Raw genomic sequence first — 19,992 nt, forward strand, 5'->3', positions numbered from 1 at the left:
AGGCTGACACGGGGAGGTGGTACCACCCAGAGGGACGTTCCTCAGCCCCTGGGGTGACAAGAACAGCCAAAACTTCCTCTTCTCCTGGAGTGGCCCTGAGCAGACTGAGAGCTCCCAGGCGGTGCTTCGCAGCAGGGTGGGTGCAAAGGTACGTGCTTGATATGTGGTATTGCTTTATATTGCTTTACCCTAAGCACCTTCCCCGCCTTAAATCCAGGTGCTGTCACTAGCTCTGCATTTCACCCCCAAATAAGGCTGGCACCCAGGGGCAGATGAGCTGAAGCACGCTTGGATTTTACCCCGTGGGAGTCTGCGGAGCAAAAGGCACTCTAAAAAAACTACAAAGCTATTTTTTTCCTGGGAGGCACTTCCCCGGCTACACCTGGTAAAATATCTCCAGCTGCCCACGGTGTGATGGTGCCTTCGGCCGGGCCCTGATGGAGAGGATGAAGGGTGGGATGCAGCTGGGACGTGCATCCCCGCGATGCACCGGAGAAACCTGGGGGAGCGGCGGGCGGGAGGGCAGGAGGAAGCGCCCTGCAGCAAAAGCCGCAGCACCGAGCATCGAAGGAAGGATGTTCGGGCACATGCAGCTGCCGGGAGATGGGGTTACGAGGCGAAGCTAAACAAAGATCGCTGCGAAAAGGAAACGGATCCCTCCTGCCGACTGTAAGGTAGGAGCCGAGCGGTAGCTGCTTGACATCATCGGGATGAGCATTGGATTACAGCAGGCAGGGACTGACTCGGGAGGGGAGGAGAACACGCCCCTCGGCCCCAGAAGTGCAACTTCATTTAGCAGCTCCCAGTACAAGGAAACTGCAAGTCTGAAATTGGCTGCGACTCCCCCGGCCGGCTTGGCTGCTGGCCACCGCGGGCAGAGACGCCAGGAGGGTGCAATCCAGCCTCGATTTCTTTCTCGGCAGTGGGACCGTGGAATTTGGGATTTGAGAAGCAGCGGGAGCCGGGGTGGCCGTAAGTAGGGCTGTGCAGGCTGCTGTGGGCGCGTGGGGCTGGCGACGGGCTGGGATGGTGGGTGGCCAGGAGACCTGCCTGGCAGCGCAGCGAGGGGCTGCTCTCCTGCTGCCCCCGGCATGGGAGCCGGAGCCGCGCTCCGAAGGGGTGATTTGTTTAGAGATACAGTTAACTTTTACCTAACCAACTGCGAACAGCAAGATTTTTACTGCCCACAGACCGTGGGCTGAAAAACTAAGCTGCCTCCCGGTTTTTCTGCTGTGGGGAGAAGCCGTTTGTAGGCTGACGGCAGGGAGGCGGCTGCTGTTTCACTTGGAAAATAAAGCAGTTCAGTACTTGCTGCGAAGGGGTAGCAAGGAGAGCAGACTCGGTGGTTAGAAATCACAAAGGACCGTGGATCAGTGACCCCCGCAGGGATTTCTGGCCTCATTTCTGACATGTGTCCATTTATTCTGAGCGACTCGCTGGAGGGAATCTCTCACCGCACCGGGGTGTCTCTGTGCTCGCACGGGAACTGATGCCAGCCTGCGGGACAGGCGCCCGGCGTGCCGTCTGTGTGGGGCCGTGGTGTGAATCCATCCTTAGGGCTGTCGGGAGCTGCAGGGCTGCCCGGGGCTCCCCTTCGAATTGCGGGCACGAGCCAGAGCTTTTCAGAGCGTGGTGGCGGAAGCAGGCTCGGAGACTCCCTGGCATCCAGCTTTCCAAGCAAATGTTTTAAAAGGCAAAGACTTGGGATAAAAAAAGAACTGCTGTGTGGTGGTATTCTCAGGAGGCTTTGCAAATTCCTCCACCTCGGAGCTGTGTGTCTTTCTCTCCTCTCTCCGGATTCCCCTAAGCAGCTGGTAGCGAGCCGCGGTGGTGAGCTTTCACATGCATGTAATGCCTTGGCCCCAGAGGGGTGTTTGGAAAACGTTTCCCTTTGCTTGGAAGAGGGAAAGGGGTCCACAGATCAAAAGTAGAGCTGTGAACCCAGAAGCAATGCCCTGGGTGGCTGGGCTGGTGACAAACTAGGAGAAGGACATGCTGGGGTCAAATGAGCAAGAGGCAGCCGCAGCGGGGATGCTGCAGCAGCGCAAGGGTGAGAGGAGACTTGTGGAGTGGGGATGGCTTGGCCGGGTGGCAGAGACCCTCAGATGGTTGCAGCCCCTCAGGCTCTGGGCTGTTGGCTCGTGGCGAGGTCGGCGTGCTTGGCTTGGGTAGCTGTGGGGCATACCTTGGCTTCTGAGACTCTTGGCTGGAAAGGGCACCGTGCTAATGCGTGGCCACCCAACTGAGAAATTGTCACGATTCTGCTCTTGTGAGGGATGGTGTTTGGGAAGGAAGAGATCCTCAATGGCTGGATTCATTTATAGCGCAGATGTAGGTTAACGGGCCATTTACAAACACGGATGCCCCAGTAGGGCTTACTATTCCTGAAGCACGGAACAGGGCATTGCGTCCTTCAGGCAGAGCTCCACATGGGTGTACGAGTCCCCCATGCCATCCTTTTCAGGGACACTTTCCAGAGAGTGCGGATTCAGATGCCTCAAAGAACTGGAGGCCATTAAATATAGTACATAGGCTCCCAGGGTAGGCAGCTTGGTCATGAAGAGAAGAAAACCCAAGAATGTTCATAGCCATGCATCTTCCAACCACCTGGTATTTCCGTGCTCGGTGGCTGATTCTGAGGAGGCGTACAGGCACACGGTGAGCTAGAATGCAGAGTTTTGCTTTTTTCCTTTATCCTCTTATTCCAAAGTAGTAAATCTACTTTTGAACCTACTCAGAGGAATACCCACAGGCATACAACCCTGCCCCCCAAAATAACTATGGAAAACATTTTCCAGGTTGCTAACACCTCCTGATCTCCCACATTTCGGAGACAGTTCCTGCAGCATTTTGCTGTGCATTAATCCCTCCAGCCTGTCAACCAAACACCAGCGTTATTCCTATTTTACATGGGCTACTCACAAAGCAGATGATTTTCCTGGGCTAATACAGGTCTGGCAGAATCAGGGATGAATCTGCAAGTCCATAAGGAACAGCAGAAGCTTCAACCCAGCTTTTTGTTTGCCTTTCTATGCCACCCCTGTTCTGGTCTCTCCCATTTTCACATTCAAAGCCTGGATCCAATTGCTTCTCCACACTACTAAGGGTTTCCTTAGCGTCACCAAAGCTGTATATATGGACTGATCCAGAAAACAGATTTTCTATCACAGTACCCATTTTAGAGAAGATGAGAGGGGAAAAAAAAACCCCATGCTTCTAGTTGTCTCTAGCCCATGACTAGAAAAAGCCAAGTCATAAAGGGAGCTGCTCCCAAGGCTTGCCAGCACCAGCCGGTGAGAGGGAAGGTTCAGCTGTTGTGTGGACTTTGTCCCCAGCTCCTCACAGCGGCAGTTGGAGAGGTCAAGACATCGCTCCAGGACTCAGCTGGCACCTGTAGTGCGAGCAGGAAGAACGGCAGTTGGACTGTGAACCACCTATTCCCCTGTTTCAAAACTCTCACTCCCTTCGAGCCTGCGGGGTATGTACTTTACACCGTTTCTGGTTTGCACGGCGAGTTCCCCAACGCTTCCTTCCCAGCACAGCCCCGGAGCACGGCTCCTCCACACCAGGTTTCATGCAGGCGCATTGCTGGTCGCAAGCTGCTACCTCGGGAACTCCCTGGCGAGCACCGAAATGCCAACTTTTGTTGATATCTGCAATGATGTAATAAGCCAAACATATCCCCATTGGCGCCTCATCAACTTTACTGGAATTACTGTTTCCACAAAGTGTAATTAATCTGTGGTGCTCATTGCCACGAGATACCACTGGAACAAAGAGCTCAGAAGGCGTTTTAATAGATACCAGGTAGTTATCTCTGTAACAAAACAATCCTGGGGATGATTAAGAGGATATTACATTTTAAGGCTTATAAAACCTCCTGGTTCAGGGTAATTAGTAACTGATGAAGAACATTCCACTACAATTACAAGTTTTCTTGCACCTCTGAGGCCAAGGATGCCAGCTGCTGCTGGGGACAGGGCACCAAATGAGGCAGCCTCAGTCTCTCTGGGAGGATCGGGCCCCGGTTCTGATCAGCGACGCATACAGCCTGTTGTTTACCCAGGAGTCAAGAGATAGGAGAACGACCTTCTCTCTGCTGCCATCACCTTGCTTGAAACCAGAAAGTATTTACTCCCTGGATCCAAAGCAGCACCAGAACAGCTGTCGTGTAGAAGAATTCTGCCAAAAAGCATTCTGGGTTTTTTTGGAGCATATATTCATTTTGAAGCAATGCTGAGAGCACCGAGTTTGTTTTGTGTGCTTTGTTCCTGTTGGGTAACAGCTGCTAAACATGGAGAGAATCTGAACCCCAAACATGTGCACCATGCTGATGCCCTTGTAATTCATTCCTGATGGGCTGTGGATGTTTAGCTATTGCCACAGGGGTCCCAAAATAATCTGTGGTACCCTGATGGGTTATAGGCCTAGATTAGGACATGTAAAGTGTTCGTTAACACGTTACTTTAGCCCATCCTTAGTCACACTGCATGGACTAATCCACCTCATCACCCTTAAATCCCCAGAAGATGATGAGCCTTTGGGGATGGAGCAAGGGGCCCAGCTTCAGATTTGCAGATTCCAGATCCCCAGGCAAGGGCTGTGGGGAGAAACATCTAGCCAGAGCCAGGGCTGCAGGGTTGGAAAGCCAATACCAGTTGCTAAAGAGTTTCTGTCTACAAAATCAGCTTTTTTTTTTTTTTTTTTTGAGAAAGAGAAAATGGGGGTTTCCCCCCACATCCCATCAGGAACAGGGCTGCTCAGTGATAACTTCTACTTCAGAGCATCATTGCTCCAATTTGCTTTAAGCCTCTCTTGGCAGAGGGCCATGTATTTTGAGATATTTTGCAACACATCAGAAGCGCTGGAGGTTTCACTGTTTGGGCTGCGTAACACACGAGCCAGATCGAGGCAGGAAGGCAAAGGAGGAAAATAAAGACTCGTGGATTTCCAAAGCTGGCTTTCTTCCTTCCTGCTTTTGTTTGCCTGCTTGGTGCCCCAAAAGGGCAATGCATATTCCCAGATTTGTGGAAATACTGTTTCTTTTCCGGTCCAGTGTTTCCAGTAAGCACTTCACCGTAAACGGGGTAAACACTAGCAAAAGTGTATTGTTAAATCCCTGTGTCTTTGTTTGGCTACTGTCATGATCATAATTAGTATTTTCCACTTCTGTAAGCCTGTCATCTGCAGATCTGAAAGCGCTTTACAAATATTTGAAGCATCTAGCGAGGGGAGCGAGTATTAATAGCTCCATTTAACAGATGGGCAAACTGACACACAGAAGCAGCAAGTGCCCTGTCCTTGAAGCAGGGCCAGAGCCAGCAAGTAGTCGGCTCCAACAACTAGGGAGTTTTAAAAGTGGGTCAAAAAAATAAAGAGAAAGGCTGTAGATCTGTCCCAGCTTGGAAAACGATGGGCAATAGTTCCAGTCAGAGTGGTACTCAACCCAGATGGGCCAGACAGATGAATTGCTGGATGAGATACTGCTTATATGGTTAAATGGTTCATCTCTTGCTTTCTGTTCTGCTAATATTTGTCCCTGGGACAAAGTGAAAAAAAACAGTCCATGATGTTCCAAAAAATCTGAAAGCTGAAACAGCTGCTAAAATAAGCAAGTGTCTTGTTGGCTGGGCTCTGCGGGTCAGGAGATTGCTACGCACCCACAGATGTCAAGGCCACAGAGGAAATGTCTTTGAGTGGGGCTTGGGGACAGCGGGAGAAGGCACAGCTGTGCACAAACAGCAAAGAAACCCAAGGAGCAGAAGATGGACCAAGCAAGGCAACTAAAAGTACCAGAGCAAACTTCCCCTTTGCCTCAGAGAAGCGGATATGGAAGTTTCACTTCTTTAAAGGGCAGCGGAGCTGCAAACCAATGTTCATTTATACTCCCGAGGCAGCCGCCGGGTCCACCCGTGGTGCGGGTCAGGAGACGCGAGCCGCTTCGGTTCTCCCCAGCACACCCACGCGAAGTTAACAAAAGGAGAAGCAAAACCAAAGAGAACTTCTCTGAGAAGCCGGGCCCGAATCTCTGTTAGCCCAAACCCTCCTGAGAAGGTGCCGCACGAACACCAGCGTCCCGCAGCCCTTCGCTTGGCGTCTCCGCGCTCGCCAAGCCGGGCTCCAGCTGAGCCTGCTGGGCAGAGCCCTGCCAGACCCCGCGTCCCCTTTGCTGTCCTACTCGCAGACGGAGGACAAAGCAGCTGAGCTTTACGCTTCCCAACAAAAGCACAGATAATGTTTTCTTACGTTTATTTTCTTTTCCTACCCCAGAAGCTGCTGCCCTGCTGTGTATGAAGCTTGTTTGAAGTCATGTCCAGAAGGAAAGTCAACTAAATCAGGTAGGGATTCATACTATGGGCTGATATAATTTTTATTCACAGGGAGATATTATATAAACAGGAATGGGCTTTCTCCTTCCTGTTTCACGGAGTCATTTGACCTCCCTCTCTGTTCTGAATTACTAGATGCTAGAAAGCTGCTAAGAGGAAAAAAATATCAGTGATTCTGCTGTAATGACTTTCCTGCTGTATTTCCCATACTTCACAGCCAGGCACTTGTACCGAGCCACCTTCCAGCGCTGACTCTAAGGGCAGCTCTGGTGCTGCACGGCCTCTCCCCCGCCAGCCGTGGGGCCGTTGTGGGCAAACCCTGCTCACAGGCTGCCCGCACGCTTTGCACGGGGCCGTTGTTTGCCCGTACGTAACCACGTAAGCCAGTTTTGCTCTGCACGTCGAGTCAGCCCAGCAAGATCCAGGGAACCCCCAAAGCTTAACCTTTTGTGGTGCTTACGTAAATGGCAGATCCGCCAGCTCAGGCGGTCCCTTCCGTGGTTTCACTCCCGTGGCTCCCGCGCTCAGAGCGTCTCCTCAGCCCTCAGATCCCTTGCTGCTTTCTCGTGTTCCTGCACTGAGCTTTCCCTTACGCAGAGCTGCCACCGCCGCATGGTTTGCGGATCTGACAGTACAGGGGGGTCTCGGGACTCTCTGGTGCACGTAGGCATTCCTCCTGCAGGTCTCTCGGAGCAGTTCGTCTCTCGTACCCCACATCTTTCCCCTGTACGCTAGAGACACCCCGCGTCCTTCGACACCCAGGCTGCATTTCAGTGAACCATAAAATAGTTGGCAAGTCATTTCATTCGAAGCTTTCCCTTTTCCGAGACTGTAACTTGCAATGATCGCTGAGCACCCCCAGTGCGACGCTACACACGTGTCTCCAGCACCGCTTCAACTCGTGTCTAGATGTCACGTCCCCGGTGACTTACGCAGACAGATTTACCCCGCTGCTATCACCTGACACATGTACAAAAATTCTCCATCCATCACAGAAATACTCAGGGAAGGGGGGTGCAGGCCAGCAGAGCTCTCTCTGCCCAGGTCGGGGTCCCAGCAGGGCAGCACAGCCAAAGTGCTCGTTTCAGTAGGTAACAGAAGCAGGGGGCCACCCGAAAGGGCTTAGCACAGCCACCTCTCGCTGCCAGCCTATTTATAACTCCTACGCTTTCCATTTCTATTGTATGTAAAGCGCCAATAGCACCATCCCAGCCACCTAATCCTTCTCACAGCTCCCAAAGACAGATCTTCCCCCTGCCCCCATCTTCCCAGGCAAGCACTGCCCCTGCCCCGGGCTGGGAGTCCTGCTGGTGGCTTTCTTCTGTGCAGGGAGCAGAGCTAAGCCTGGCTTTGCTAATCAGCCTCATTCCACAGCAACTCTTAAGAGCTGCCCTGACTATTTTTAGGCGCTGCTGGGAGCTGCCAGGGCTCTCGCACCTCAGGAGGTTTCACAGCTTCTCGCCCAGCCCCTTACACCACGCCGAGTCAGAAGGACTCTTTGGATGCTGGATGCAAGTTCCTATGGGACTGTGCAAGCCTGAATGAGGAAGAGCCAAGGCAGGTGGATCTCAGCTTCATGCTGTGCTAAGCAGAGCCTCCTCAACTAGCAGCAGCCAAAACTTCACAGCTAGAGCCTGCACAACACCTCCTCCAAGCTGAGCTCTCCTTCCCAGCCACGCAAGCACTGCTTTCACACAGCAGCCGAGCTCAACTCCTCAGATCACAAAGAAAAGCTGGACAAAATTGCTCTTTTTCCTGCTAGGCATAAAAATAAAGACCCATCCTTGCTTACCTCTGTCCTTGGAGAAAGGTCTTCCTCCACCCAGAAACAAAGCTATCCCACCAAGACCTGCTGTGGCTTCACCTTCCTTTTATATGTGACAAGGGCAGCTGTGCTAGAAAATAGCCCCAGCTGCATCTCCTCTGCACTTAGTTGACTTCTCCTTGCCCAGGGAAGCCTGCAAGGTGTTGGGGAGGTTGTGCTGGGGGTGAGCATCCCTGGGCCAGGAATTCAAGCGGGGTTTGAGTAGGTGATGTTCACTCAGAGGTCAGTGCCTTGGTGTCATCAGAAGAGCTGTGGGACCACTGGGGAGTTTCCAGCCTTTGAGGTGAAATCCAGCAGGGACTTTTCTCTCTGAATGATTTAGGGGAAGACAGGGAACCCAAGTCTGAAGGGGATCCCCACTGCAAAGGAACCCACCCCGTGGCCCAGGCGTGATGGGGTGTCCGCACATCACAAGCAGGGACAATACATGAGTCTTCCTGGAACGTGCCTGCAACAGCAACTGTGGGGCTTTTGCAGCTGAAGGGTTTGAAGTGACCGATCTGTGGTTCATCTGCTTTGCAAGTTCAGGCATTAGCAGATCTTCCACACGGTCACTGGTTTTGTTCATGTGAAAATATGTTGACACATAAAGGCAGCTAAATAAGAAGTTGGGAGAAAATGAAAATAATGGAGAAGGGACTCATACCCACATACTCCTTACAGCTTTGAAAGGGTCTCTGCAGGGCACAGAGAGACCCATGGGTGCTGGCTCACAAGGCGATGGGCGCTCGTGGCTGTGCTGGGTGAACATGAGGGCTTTGGCTCGCTGCTCTTTGCTGTGCAGAAGTCAGAGAGCTGTGTCCACCCACTGCAAGCCTGGCTTGAGGGGGTGAAAAACAGGGGGGGAGAAAGGTGCCAGCCTGCCATGTCCTAGGGCTGGCAGGGCCAAGTGTGCCTCATCCAGCTCTGCCACCCCATCCCTCAGAGGGATGTGCGTCTTTCGGAGGCGGGGGGTGGAACCGGAGTGCCCTGGTTTATTAGCACCTCAAAGCTGTGGGATGTGAAAAACAAGCTCGACCTGGGAACAAAACAAAAATACAACTGCTGTCACGGCAACTGTCTCCAGATGCACGAAGAGACCAATTATTTCCATTAATCAATTTAGTGAGAAGCTGCAGAAGAGGCTTAAGCTGCAGCCGAGGCTCGGTGCTGAGAGGAGGGAGGAGCAGAGAGCTCCATCAAACCCCGGTTGCCAAGGCAAACCGTGATTCCTCCGGTGGCGGAGGATTTTTGGAACAGACGCTCAGCACCCATGCCCCGCGGGGACTAGCAGAGGGGTGCCACCCGCTCCTGGCACGGGGATGCAGGCTGGCAGCACCGCGGGGCCAGAGCTGGGCTCCGGGCTGCCCTCCTGACAGATGGACGGACGGACGGACGGGTGGCTCCCTCCCGCCATCGCCCACACGTCCTGACACTAACGAGATGCTGGCGGGGCTGAGCAATCCCCTCCTGCCTCCCCCACGCCTCCCCAAGCCTTCCCCTCTCCCCTGGGGACCGCAGCAGCGCACGTAAGGACTCGCCCTACCCCGATGCCAAGGGTCGGCCGTGATTTTGAAATCCGGCTGGAGCATCTCTTACGTCAGCTGGGAGCCGGGCAGTGGCCGGGAGGCTGTGGGGCAGCAGGAGGTGCCTTGGGACAGCAGAGACACTGCTGTGGGGGTCCCTGGGGACGTGCTGAAGGCCAGGAGGGAGGAGAGAGAGCTTGGGGAGCTTGGTAGAGCTAAATGCAAGGTTTGTGAAGTTGTAGAGAGTCGGTCTAAGCCTAATCTTAAATCTGAGGCTAAGCAATTAGTTAGCAGATCTACTGGCATGAAGTGATCTGTACAAGCAAAAGAAGGGATCTGCTTATGAGCACTGAGCCTCATCCTGCTGTATCTGCTCTCCTCCTATAAGAATTACAATTTTCTGCTAAGTTCTAGAGAATCCTAAAAACTCTGTTGCTGCAAAACCACTGCAGTGGCTGGAGAAGCTGTGATGTCTACGCTGGCTGAATTCATTGTATTTCGCATAAGAGCCAGAGGGTGCAGTTATTACAAGGAATCCCACAGCAAAAGCCTTCCAAAAATACCAATGTGCCATGTCCAATCTTCACATCTCTTCACCACCAAAGTGTGGTGAGGCTTTTCCACGCTATTCTCACCTGGAAGGAAGCTGCTCAGCACATGAGATGGACACACGTGCCCTGGTAGGAGATCAGCTGCCCTGGTCCTGCCTGTTTTCTCACCCAGCTGGGAAACTCGGGGCTCAGCAGTTCGGAACACATCAATTCTGGCCAATGAGACCCACTACCACCACATTTTGGAGAACATAGGCCCAGCAGGAAAGCAGGGAAGCTCTGTGCCTGGTGCAGACCCTGTCACCAGCCTTACAAATGCTTGTTGCATATGTAGCTGCTACCAGACCGGGCTCCCAACAGGACATCTGCAGCTTCTGTTCAGCTTCAGGCCACGGATCTAAGCTCTAGTGCATGGGGGTCATGAGGCATAGCGAGGCCTTCAAGGCACGAGCACAGGTCTAAAAATACTCTCTAACCCCGATAACACCATTACAGAGCCCTCCTTCTTTGATGTGCAACCCCTCACGCATGTTCCCAGACAAGAGCCAGTGGAAAATTTGCTGAAATTCCAGCTGGAAGTTGTCAGACAGTTGGTGGAAACCCCCTGACCTCAAGTGCTGGCTTCAGCCCTACGGGATTTTATTCCCTTCTCGCTGGATGTGACTCTCCCAGCAGGAAACCTCACAGCAGACCCACAGGGAGCACAGAAATCCCGGTGCTCCCGTCTCTGTGCTCTACCAGGCCCCCCTCCGCAGTAAACCATCTTACACTGTAAATATTTTAAAAGCCCAGCAGGGCTGTTGAGTATGTTTTGCTGTTGTTATGGATCCGGCTCCAGCAGGAGAAGTCTAATAATAGTCGCTGTACCCTGGAATGAAAGGGCAAGGGGCACTGCACGACGTGGAGAGCTCGAAGACGACTGTATAAACTTCATGCCCTGGTCCCTGCAGGTTGGCAATGAAGGGATAAAATGCATGAGCAGAAGAAGGGGTCGCATCTCTGTTCCTTGGCAGAACTTTGAAATTTCACCCCAGAAACACAGCAAGGTTTAGCTTGGCTTCGTGGCTTTATGACTCCAGAAGTTTGGGGGCCAAAAGAGAGCATTAGATCCTCTGGTGTGACACCAAGCAGGCAGGAGAGCCCATCCCCGGCTGGGCTGTGGGACCGGGGAGCCATCTCCAACCAGAACCCGCAGCTGTTGGTCCCAACTGCCGCTGGCAACGGGCTGGCGCGGGGCCACAGCCGGGCAGCAGCACCCCGAGACGTGAGTCTGCTGGGGCTCCTGCCCCCGGGGACCTCAGCGTCCCAGCCCCTGCCCTCGGGGGCTGCCTGCTGCGGCCGCAGAGGTGGCCGAGGTGCCGGGCTCTCCGCCCTGGGTGTCCCGGGGGACAGCGCGGCAGGCTGAGCAACTGCTCCTGCTTGCCCCCGAGCAACAGGGAGGTCTCTAAAGGAAAGCAGGGTGGGATCAGGCAACGATTCAGGCTTAGTTAAGCAGGGAAATCCATTGCTGTCTTTAACCTTTAAACCTCCTTCCTTACAGCAGCCCAGGTGTGCTGTGCTGGCCACCCTGAGGGGCAAGGATGTCTGAGCAGGGGGCTAAGCCGCCTTATGCCCAAAAGTGCCACGGATGCCATGCAGAGACGAACAGGACTTTCTCTGACCTAGAGGCCCTTTGCGCTCGCTGCAAAGGTGGGTTAGGTGGAGAGGAAAATACTGAGGAAAGCAAGAGGTAAGAGAGGCAGAGCAGAGAGGAGCAAAGTAGGCAGCGGAGGGGAAGCAGGCTAAATTCAGCACAGCCTGCTGATAGCCAGCATCAGTGCAGAGTCCAAAAATAGCCCTTCCTAGCCATAAAAATCTTACAGTTTAACCTAGACGAGGGACAGATGCAATATCGTGCAAAGGGTTTCCTTGAAACTGGAGTCCGGCGCTGGGTGTGACTGTAACATCCATCCGATCCCTCGGAGTTAGACCCCGGCCGCCGGCTCGGGTCGCAGGGCTTGTGTTTGCTCTGCAGGCGCACGGCCCTGTGCTGAGTTTAACCCGCCCATGACGATTCCAGGTCATTTGTCTGCCACTTACATTATTTGCAGTAACTGTTTGCTCGTAGTCCCTGAGATCTGGGCTGCGGAGAAGCAGGTAAGGGGGGAAACGGGAATTAACTCCTGGCTTGTCAGTTGGACCAAGAGGGGCATTGAGCTGACCCAAAAGAAATGCCTTAGTTTCTTCTACCAAAAGGCAGAAGAAACATTTAACCCTTTAATTTCTTAGCATCCACCTTCTAAATGGGTAAAATTCAGCCCCGGTGTGCGTAGGGCTGGGTTAGCTGCAGCCCCCCGGAGCAGAGCCAGCTGCTCTGTCAGCTGCTGGGGGACTTCCCTGGAAAATGCCAGCGAGCCCAGCTGCGGTCCGACAGCAAAACCAGCTCCGGAAGCTGAGTCCACGCCAAGACCATTACAGCTCCAGATTTTTTAGTCCTCATAAGACACTATGGAAAAATAAGTCCAGGCCAAACGGCAGGTTTGGCAGAGCCAAGTTATTTCAGCAGGGCACGGGAGCAGAGGCAGCTCTGGGGACGCGTCTGGTGTCTGTGGCAGCTTGTGAGGGGCTTCTTCACTTGTGGCCAGCTGCCCTGGGACAAGCAGCACCCTGTCCCCACGGCGGAGGGGACACAGCCTCTCTCCAAGCAGCACAGAAAAGCTTTTCAGGAGTGTGCAACAGGCAGCAGGTCCCAGCCCCCTGCCCATGGCCTTTGTCACCGTGCCACGCGTCCCCTGCCCCATCCCTACAGGCTGGCATGCGGCGCCGAGGGCGCAGGGACTCCTTCTGTCACCGCCAGCAGCAAGGAGGAAAGGGAGGCAGGAAATGACCTTCTGTGGACAAGTTGAATCATCTCTTTGAAGCACCCTGGAAACCCTTGCGCAGGGTATTTGTGTGCTGCGGGCTTATTCCTGCAACGCCTGGCAAGAGCCGGCACATCATTCCCTCCCGCTGGCCCACGGGAGTATGAAAATCCGAAGGTGGGGAGCCGGCGGGTGATGCACCCCTTTTTGCACCCCCCTGCCACCGTCACTGTCCACGGTGACGCAGTTTCAGGTTGAACTACGTGGGCAGAAGGGAAGGTGGTTCCTTTCTTGTCCCTGGCAGATGTTAAAAGATGTTTCCACTGACTAAAAACCCACTGAACTGTTTTGCACCTGCCTGGAAATGTGGAAATGCTCTTTGAAAAATCAGGTTTTTCTATCAAAAATTGAGGGGACCGCTGCCATCACCTCCTCGGCCCAAGGAGGTAGAGGCTGGAGTGTCTCTGCCAGCGGGGAGGGAGCTGCCTGCAAGGCTTTTGAGAGCCGCCTACCTTGAAAATCCTGAAGGAACTGCACAAATTTGAAAGCTCTGCTCATAAATCCACCCCTCTCCGGCTCTTTGCATGGAGAGCTGAAGGCAGGAACCCTCCCAGCCACGGAAAATAAATAAATCACACGCGCCATCTCCCGGCCACCGAGCCGGGACCCAAACCTGCCCTGAGCAGGATCTGCTTCTGCACACTTGGTTCCTTCCCCTGTTTTAAGTCAAGATCCCGTCCTTTTCCCATTTAGTCACTTAGCACAGCGCTGCCGCAGCTGAGCACATCTATCGTTGGCAGCTACATCCAGGGACACCGGGAAGATGCTGCATCCCGGGGGCTGGTCGGCTCCTGCTCCCCAGTTTGGGGAGTCCATCCTATGAAGTGGGTGGTCCAGCCCCCGGTGCAAGGGCAGGCGGACTCCTGAGCACATCAGCTCTGAACTGGCCTCACTGATGTGGAGATAGACCCAGGCTGGTGTGGACTGCTCTTAGGGAAGCCTCCCGAGTCCGTGTGACATCTCTCCGGCAGCTACAGAAGGTCAGCAGCGTCTGGGCTCCGATGAGCTGCGAGGAGGACTTGTCTGGGAATGAGGGATGCTCGTCCTGTCCTGGGGAAAAGGTGCTTTGCTCACTGAGATCAGCCAGGCTGCCGCGTCCAGAGCCGGTGCCTCTTCCCGGGAAGGGCAAGCCTGGAAAGGAAGAAGAGAAAATGAGGAAAAACAACAACTGGGATCTCTTCCTGGGGCAAAGGATGCAGCTTTTCCCGGGGCTCATGTAACAGAGGCTAGATGGATGCCAAGCCCTGGGAGGAGGCAGGTGTTTGCAAGGATTTGCTAGGTTTGGAGAAACAGGTTCCCCTGCGAGGTCTGAGTGGGCCAAGCCCCACGTCCCACCAGCGAGCCGGTGCCAGCGCTCCCTGAGCTGGCGTCAGCACCAAGAGAGGAGTCCCTGGGACTACCGAAACGTTCTGGGTTTATGAAGGTTTGAGGTTACTGCACCCTGCTCAGTCTCAGGAAAGGGGAGAATTTAACCTCTTTTGTCCTGGCTATTGCATCTTCGTTCTACTGCCGTAACACTGGGGATTACAGAGTGAGGAGGGCGATTCCTGCCCAGGCTGGCGGTCTGCCAGCAGATTTCCCTGTGAAGATCAATATTAAGCAGGATTTGTACAGGAGCTAAGCAAATATCTCAGTGGGACATTAACCCCAAGACACAAAAGCAAGTAAACGACAAGAAATTGAATTTGTTTTTTATTACACACGTGCGTTTCTAATTGGGACCTCCTAGTATCGACAACATCAGCAGGGCTAAAGGCATTTTTTAGTGGGCAAAATTGGAGATAAGACAACTATTAATCTCTAATTGCCACGCAGAAAACCAAACTGCGTGCCAAACTGACTAAAGAGGAGCAGGAACCAAGAGCACCAGGTTTCCAGTGCAGAGGCAGCGGGCGCTCGCTAGCTCTGTGCCCGGGAGCCAAGGCACCTGCGATACGTCCCCCGAGGTCCCTGGACTCCGCGTGCTGTACGAACGCTGGCCAGTCAAACCGTCAGCTAAAATGAAAAACCACCAACTTCAGGACTCATCGGGCTGAACTAAGAGCTGGCTCGCAGCGGTGCTTGCGGGTGACGAGTGGCCGCTCCAAGCCTTTCTCCGTGCTCTGCGCTTGGCACAGACACAAGCCTGGAGTGAAGGGATCCAAACATCTCACAGAAGGGCTGGTTTTCTCATGTTAAAGTGCTTATCTCAAAGCAGTCCAGCCCAACGCTTTTTCGGTGACATCCCACAACCGGTGGAGGCCAGTCCTGATCCAAAGCCCCACACCTATAAAATACTCCCCTGCTCCCCCAGCTTTCCAGCAGGTATCCATCGGGGCCCTGATCGTTTCCCATTACAAATTCAGGTTGGATCAGCACCCATCCCCCCACGCAGTGAGCCAAATTTGGCCTCTCTTTAAAGCTCCCGTGGCATTTTGAGGAGGAAGTAGGGCTTTTTCTGTAATGCTTTTTCTGTAGGAAAAAGCTGGTGCAAGCGACCTTGCAGCTCCTAAAGGAGAAGGCCAGAAGCTCAAAACGAGAGGGAAATGCCTTCTCTGCCTTGCTTTGCGATGGGAAGACAGAACAAGGGCTGGTAAGGCAGCTGGGACGGATCCTTCCTGCCTACCTGCCCTCACTGGGTCACCCAGCACCGTGGGTCACCCAGCACATGGGTCACCCAGCACTATGGGTCACCAAGCACCGTGGGTCACCCAGCACCGTGGGTCACCCAGCACATGGGTCACCCAGCACTATGGGTCACCCAGCACCATGGGTCACCCAGCACCGTGGGTCACCCAGCACCGTGGGTCACCCAGCACATGGGTCACCCAGCACTATGGGTCACCCAGCACATGGGTCACCCAGCACCATGGGTCACCCAGCACCGTGGGTCACCCAGCACCATGGGTCACCCAGCACTATGGGTCACCCAGCACCGTGGGTCACCCAGCACTATGGGTCACCCAGCACTATGGGTCACCCAGCACCGTGGGTCACCCAGCACGCTGCCCCATGTGACAGGGTTGATATCTGAGATTTCAGTAGCTGCTGTTAGAGGAACTGGAGCAGAGTTACAGGGACTATTTTTTCGTGCTGTAATTTAACCCCACGGAGTAACCTAACCTGGAGGGAGCCATGGCTCGAGGCTTGCCGAGCATCCTTGACCTCACAGCTGTGTTTTCTCCGCAGCGTTTTGCAGGCGTATAGAGATGCAATGGAGGTAGAGTCCAGCACGTACACCGACTTTATTTCCTGCGATCGGGCTGGTCGGAGAAACGCTGTCCACGACATCCAACGAGATGCAACCACCATCAGCATGCGCAAGCTGACCGAGGACCTAGGTGACCTCGCCGTTGAAGGAGCAGGTGAGTTGCCGCACACACCAGTAAGCCCAGCTCCTGGCACCCAGGCTGGAAGGGCAAGGCACGAAATGGCAGTGCAGCTGACCAGTGCTGTCTCTGGGAGCATCACACGTGCTCAGGAGGAACATCTCATTCCTCACTGCAGCCGGTGCCTTCATGCTCGGTGGGTACTCAGTTAGTGGGAGACTCCCCAGGCCGAGGGGCTCTTGCAGTGAACGGGATGGTCCCCGGGTCCCCGGCACACGAGCCCTGCACGCTCCAGCCAAGCCCTTTGCTTGGCTGGTTTTAGAGGCACCGGTGCTTAAACAAGACATGGACTGACCAAGAGCCTTCCCAGGGCAAATTACACATCAGGTATACCTCAGGTTTTATAAAAATCAAGTGTGGGGCAGGTTGTGGTTTGCTTTTTCTTTGTTGGTTGGTTTTGTTTTTTTTAAAAATCAGCCTTCAAATAGTTCCACAGTATTTTAAATAACAACAGAGATAATTTTAAATACCACCAGCTATCTCTAAATGTTCCCCCGTAGCCCAAACATGGCAGCAGTTTCATCCTGCTCGATACCTGCCAACCAGCTGACTACAACCAGCATAAATCCTCCGTTCAGAGCCCAAGAAAACCAGCCAGTCTGATTTCACTAACAAGCCACAAAACATACAGCATCACTGCAGGAGATAAACTCATTTTTTGCCCTTTCTCTTTTACTCCTCCAACCTACAATCTGTAACTATAAAAATACTTTAAAACACATTACCCCAACATGGCCATACTAGCACATGTCCACCCACCCGTCCATAAGAAGCACTAATTAGAGCTCCTCCAATAGAGAGCAACTCAGGTGGCTGCCCGGCTGTGGGGCAGACATTCCTGGAGCAGTTGCCATTACAGGTTAGAGGTGGAGAGCACATCCCTGCCCCTCCCAGCATCACCAGACATGTTGGGAAGCGTTTGTACTCCAGGAACGTGAAGGGAGGACCCAATACTCTTAAGCCGAATGTCTGGCCATAGGAGGGCAGCGAGAGGTCTTCAGGTGGCAATGTGAATAAAATCAGCTATAGGAGTTTACTGATCGCTCGTGTCCTCAGTAGAGTGTAACCGTGCTTTCTTCCCAATCCTTCCTTCTGCAGAAAGCCAAAGAGATGCCACTTCTTCTGAGAACGACCCTGGAGCAAGACCAAAGGGGCAAGAAAACAGCCCCTCCCCATGACAGCGTACAGGGGGTGGGATGGGCAGGAGGAGGGCCTTGCTGTGAACATTAAACAAGAATTTGCTGTTGAATCTGTGGACAAAAACCAACCTGGAACAGCAAGTTGTCTGTCAAATGCCTCTGCTGCAACCATTTTTGTTTAGAGAGCCACAAGATGCTGTGCAAGGACTGGCACCTCCAAAAGACTTCTGCTCCCATCCCTAACGATTTAGGGCAACACTGCCGTGGTTGTAGTGATATGAGCCATTCTCAAGATGCCTTAGCTGCAATTTTCCCCTAGGGGAAAAAACGATTTCAATAATAATAAACACATCAGACTTTCCTGTCCAAGGTACCTCCCCCCTTTGCAAATTTAGACTATTATTTATTCTGTTTCCATAGATTAGAAATTTAGATTACTGGTTTTTCTAAGCCTCACCCTCATCTGCATCTTAGACCTGACCTGGCCTCTGGACTGCCCGTGCGGCCCCTCGTCAGGGTGGGCAGTGGGGAAGGGACCCAGCCAGTCCCGCTGCCTTCATGTCAAGCACCACTCACCTGTGCTGCTGCCGCTTAGCATCAGGAAAGGACCAAAGCACAGCTCTGGGTGGACGAGCTCCACCTACAGACCCAGCAGCACCAGCCACAGGCATCTTTTTCTTTGGGTTTTAGCATTTTAAGATACTGTTAAGGGGAGGGGAGAAACATTTTGCTGGTTTGACTGTTGAAATTCAGGCTTAACTTTGCAAGCTGTTAGCTGAGATGATCTCTGGTAGGATCTCACACCATTCTCTCTTTTAGGAGACATGTTTTGTGTTAAAGATGGTTTGATAAAACTATATAAGCTGTTGGAATAAATAACACAGCCTTCAAGTACTGAAGGTGTTTTTTTTCTGCCTGGATGTTTCTTCTTCCTCTGTTTTGCCTTGTAGCTGGTTGAGCTGCAGGGTGGTTACACCAGCTTTCCCTAACAGGGAGATACGGAGCTGTGTTACAAGAGTCCCTTCCGTTTGGGTCTGTGAAACCCCACGGGTTTGCAGCACCCAGGTGGAAGCAGATGTGGTTGGGCACAGAAAATGCTAAAAGTCTGCCCCCGCTTTCCCGGGTTTGCTGCCAGGCAGCGCTTTTCCCACGGGTGTTTCATACCCTGGAGGTATTTAAAAGATGCGTAGACATGGTGCTTAGGGACATGGTTTAGTGGTGGACTGGGCAGTGCTAGGTTAAGGGTTGGACTCGATGAGCTTAAAGATCTTTTCCAATCTAAACAATTCTATGATTCTATGATCCCCCCGTGGGAGCACGGCTCCCCTCCAGGTTGCTACCCCAGAAGTCAAGCACAAGGCTGGCTTGGGACTGGGTGGAGCAGCCCAGACACCAGCAGAAGAGGTGCTGGTGGGAAGAGGCATCTTCCCTCTGCAGCTACGAGGACATCGCTGGTGTTTCACCCAGCCCGGGCAGAGCCGATCCTGCCGGAGCTGCGGGAGGCAGCTACAGCCCGGCTGGGATCAATGGCCAGGGCAGGGACAAGGCAGAGCTGGCCTGAGAAATACTCTCCACCGGTGACACAAGGACAAGCATCACCCTGACAGCCTAGGGAAGAACTGTATGTTACGAGTTTGAGATTTATCAGAGAAAACAAGACTATAAATAAGCAGAGAAGCGGCTGCCAGACAGAGGGACAATTGTCTGTGGGCCTCTGGGAAGCGATGGGGGCCGGGACAGAGATGTCCATGGCTCCAGCCCCCACAGGAAACAAGGATTTGGCAGCCAGGTAGCGGCTGCATCTGCTCCTTTGGCAGCTGCAAACCAGCTCGGCTCCCGGAGCTGCCTGGATACTATTGCAGCTCTGTGCCCGGACGGCGGCCAAGAGCCTGCTCCCGTTTCCCCGTGCTCGGGAGCAAAACAGCAGGTAGCTCCTGGGCTTGGCTGACCACACAGTTGGGTCTTTAAGTCCCATTTCCAGCTCTCCTCACTGCCACTGAACAGTATTTTTGGCTCATCTAACACACACAAAGCAAGCCGAAAGGCAATGCAGAGGGACTGTGCACCACGCAAGACCTCCAGCAGTCAAACATGGGCTAATCTTAGGTCTCCCTGGTCAGAAAATATCTGTTCCAGAATTATATTTAGGCAGATGATTAGGGATCCGTTGGCCAGCTACCCTCAGCGGACAGGCGAGAGGCATCAGGTTCCCCCTGCAAGTGAAAGAGCCAGGTCAGCTGCCGTCGCCGATTGTGCTGAAAGACCTGGCTTAATCCAGCCACATCCTGACTTGCAAAGCTGCTGAGCACACGGATGCCCCGAGCCCTTCATTTCAGTTGAACATAGGGGCATGCCGGACCTCCCGAAACTCTAAC

General features: G+C 53.4%; 1 protein-coding gene across 6 annotated transcripts; it reads left to right on the forward strand.

The window, feature by feature from the left end:
* Nucleotides 1-92: 92 nt before the first annotated feature.
* On the forward strand, nucleotides 93-18,527 carry PKIG (cAMP-dependent protein kinase inhibitor gamma). 6 transcript variants are annotated; one of them, XM_075166425.1, is made up of 4 exons: nucleotides 93-148; nucleotides 6,271-6,338; nucleotides 16,279-16,454; nucleotides 17,577-18,527. In XM_075166425.1, exons 3-4 carry the CDS (start codon nucleotides 16,304-16,306, stop codon nucleotides 17,654-17,656), a joined length of 231 nt encoding a protein of 76 aa, XP_075022526.1. In that variant the 5' UTR covers nucleotides 93-148; nucleotides 6,271-6,338; nucleotides 16,279-16,303; the 3' UTR covers nucleotides 17,657-18,527. The 6 variants fall into 6 exon arrangements, with proteins under 6 accessions (XP_075022526.1, XP_075022525.1, XP_075022524.1 ...); XM_075166424.1 differs by lacking the exon at nucleotides 93-148 and adding an exon at nucleotides 590-674; XM_075166423.1 differs by lacking the exon at nucleotides 93-148 and adding an exon at nucleotides 852-972.
* The last annotated feature ends 1,465 nt before the right edge of the window (nucleotides 18,528-19,992 follow it).

This window comes from Calonectris borealis, chromosome 17 (assembly GCF_964195595.1).
Source record: "Calonectris borealis chromosome 17, bCalBor7.hap1.2, whole genome shotgun sequence".
Classification (NCBI taxonomy): domain Eukaryota; kingdom Metazoa; phylum Chordata; class Aves; order Procellariiformes; family Procellariidae; genus Calonectris; species Calonectris borealis.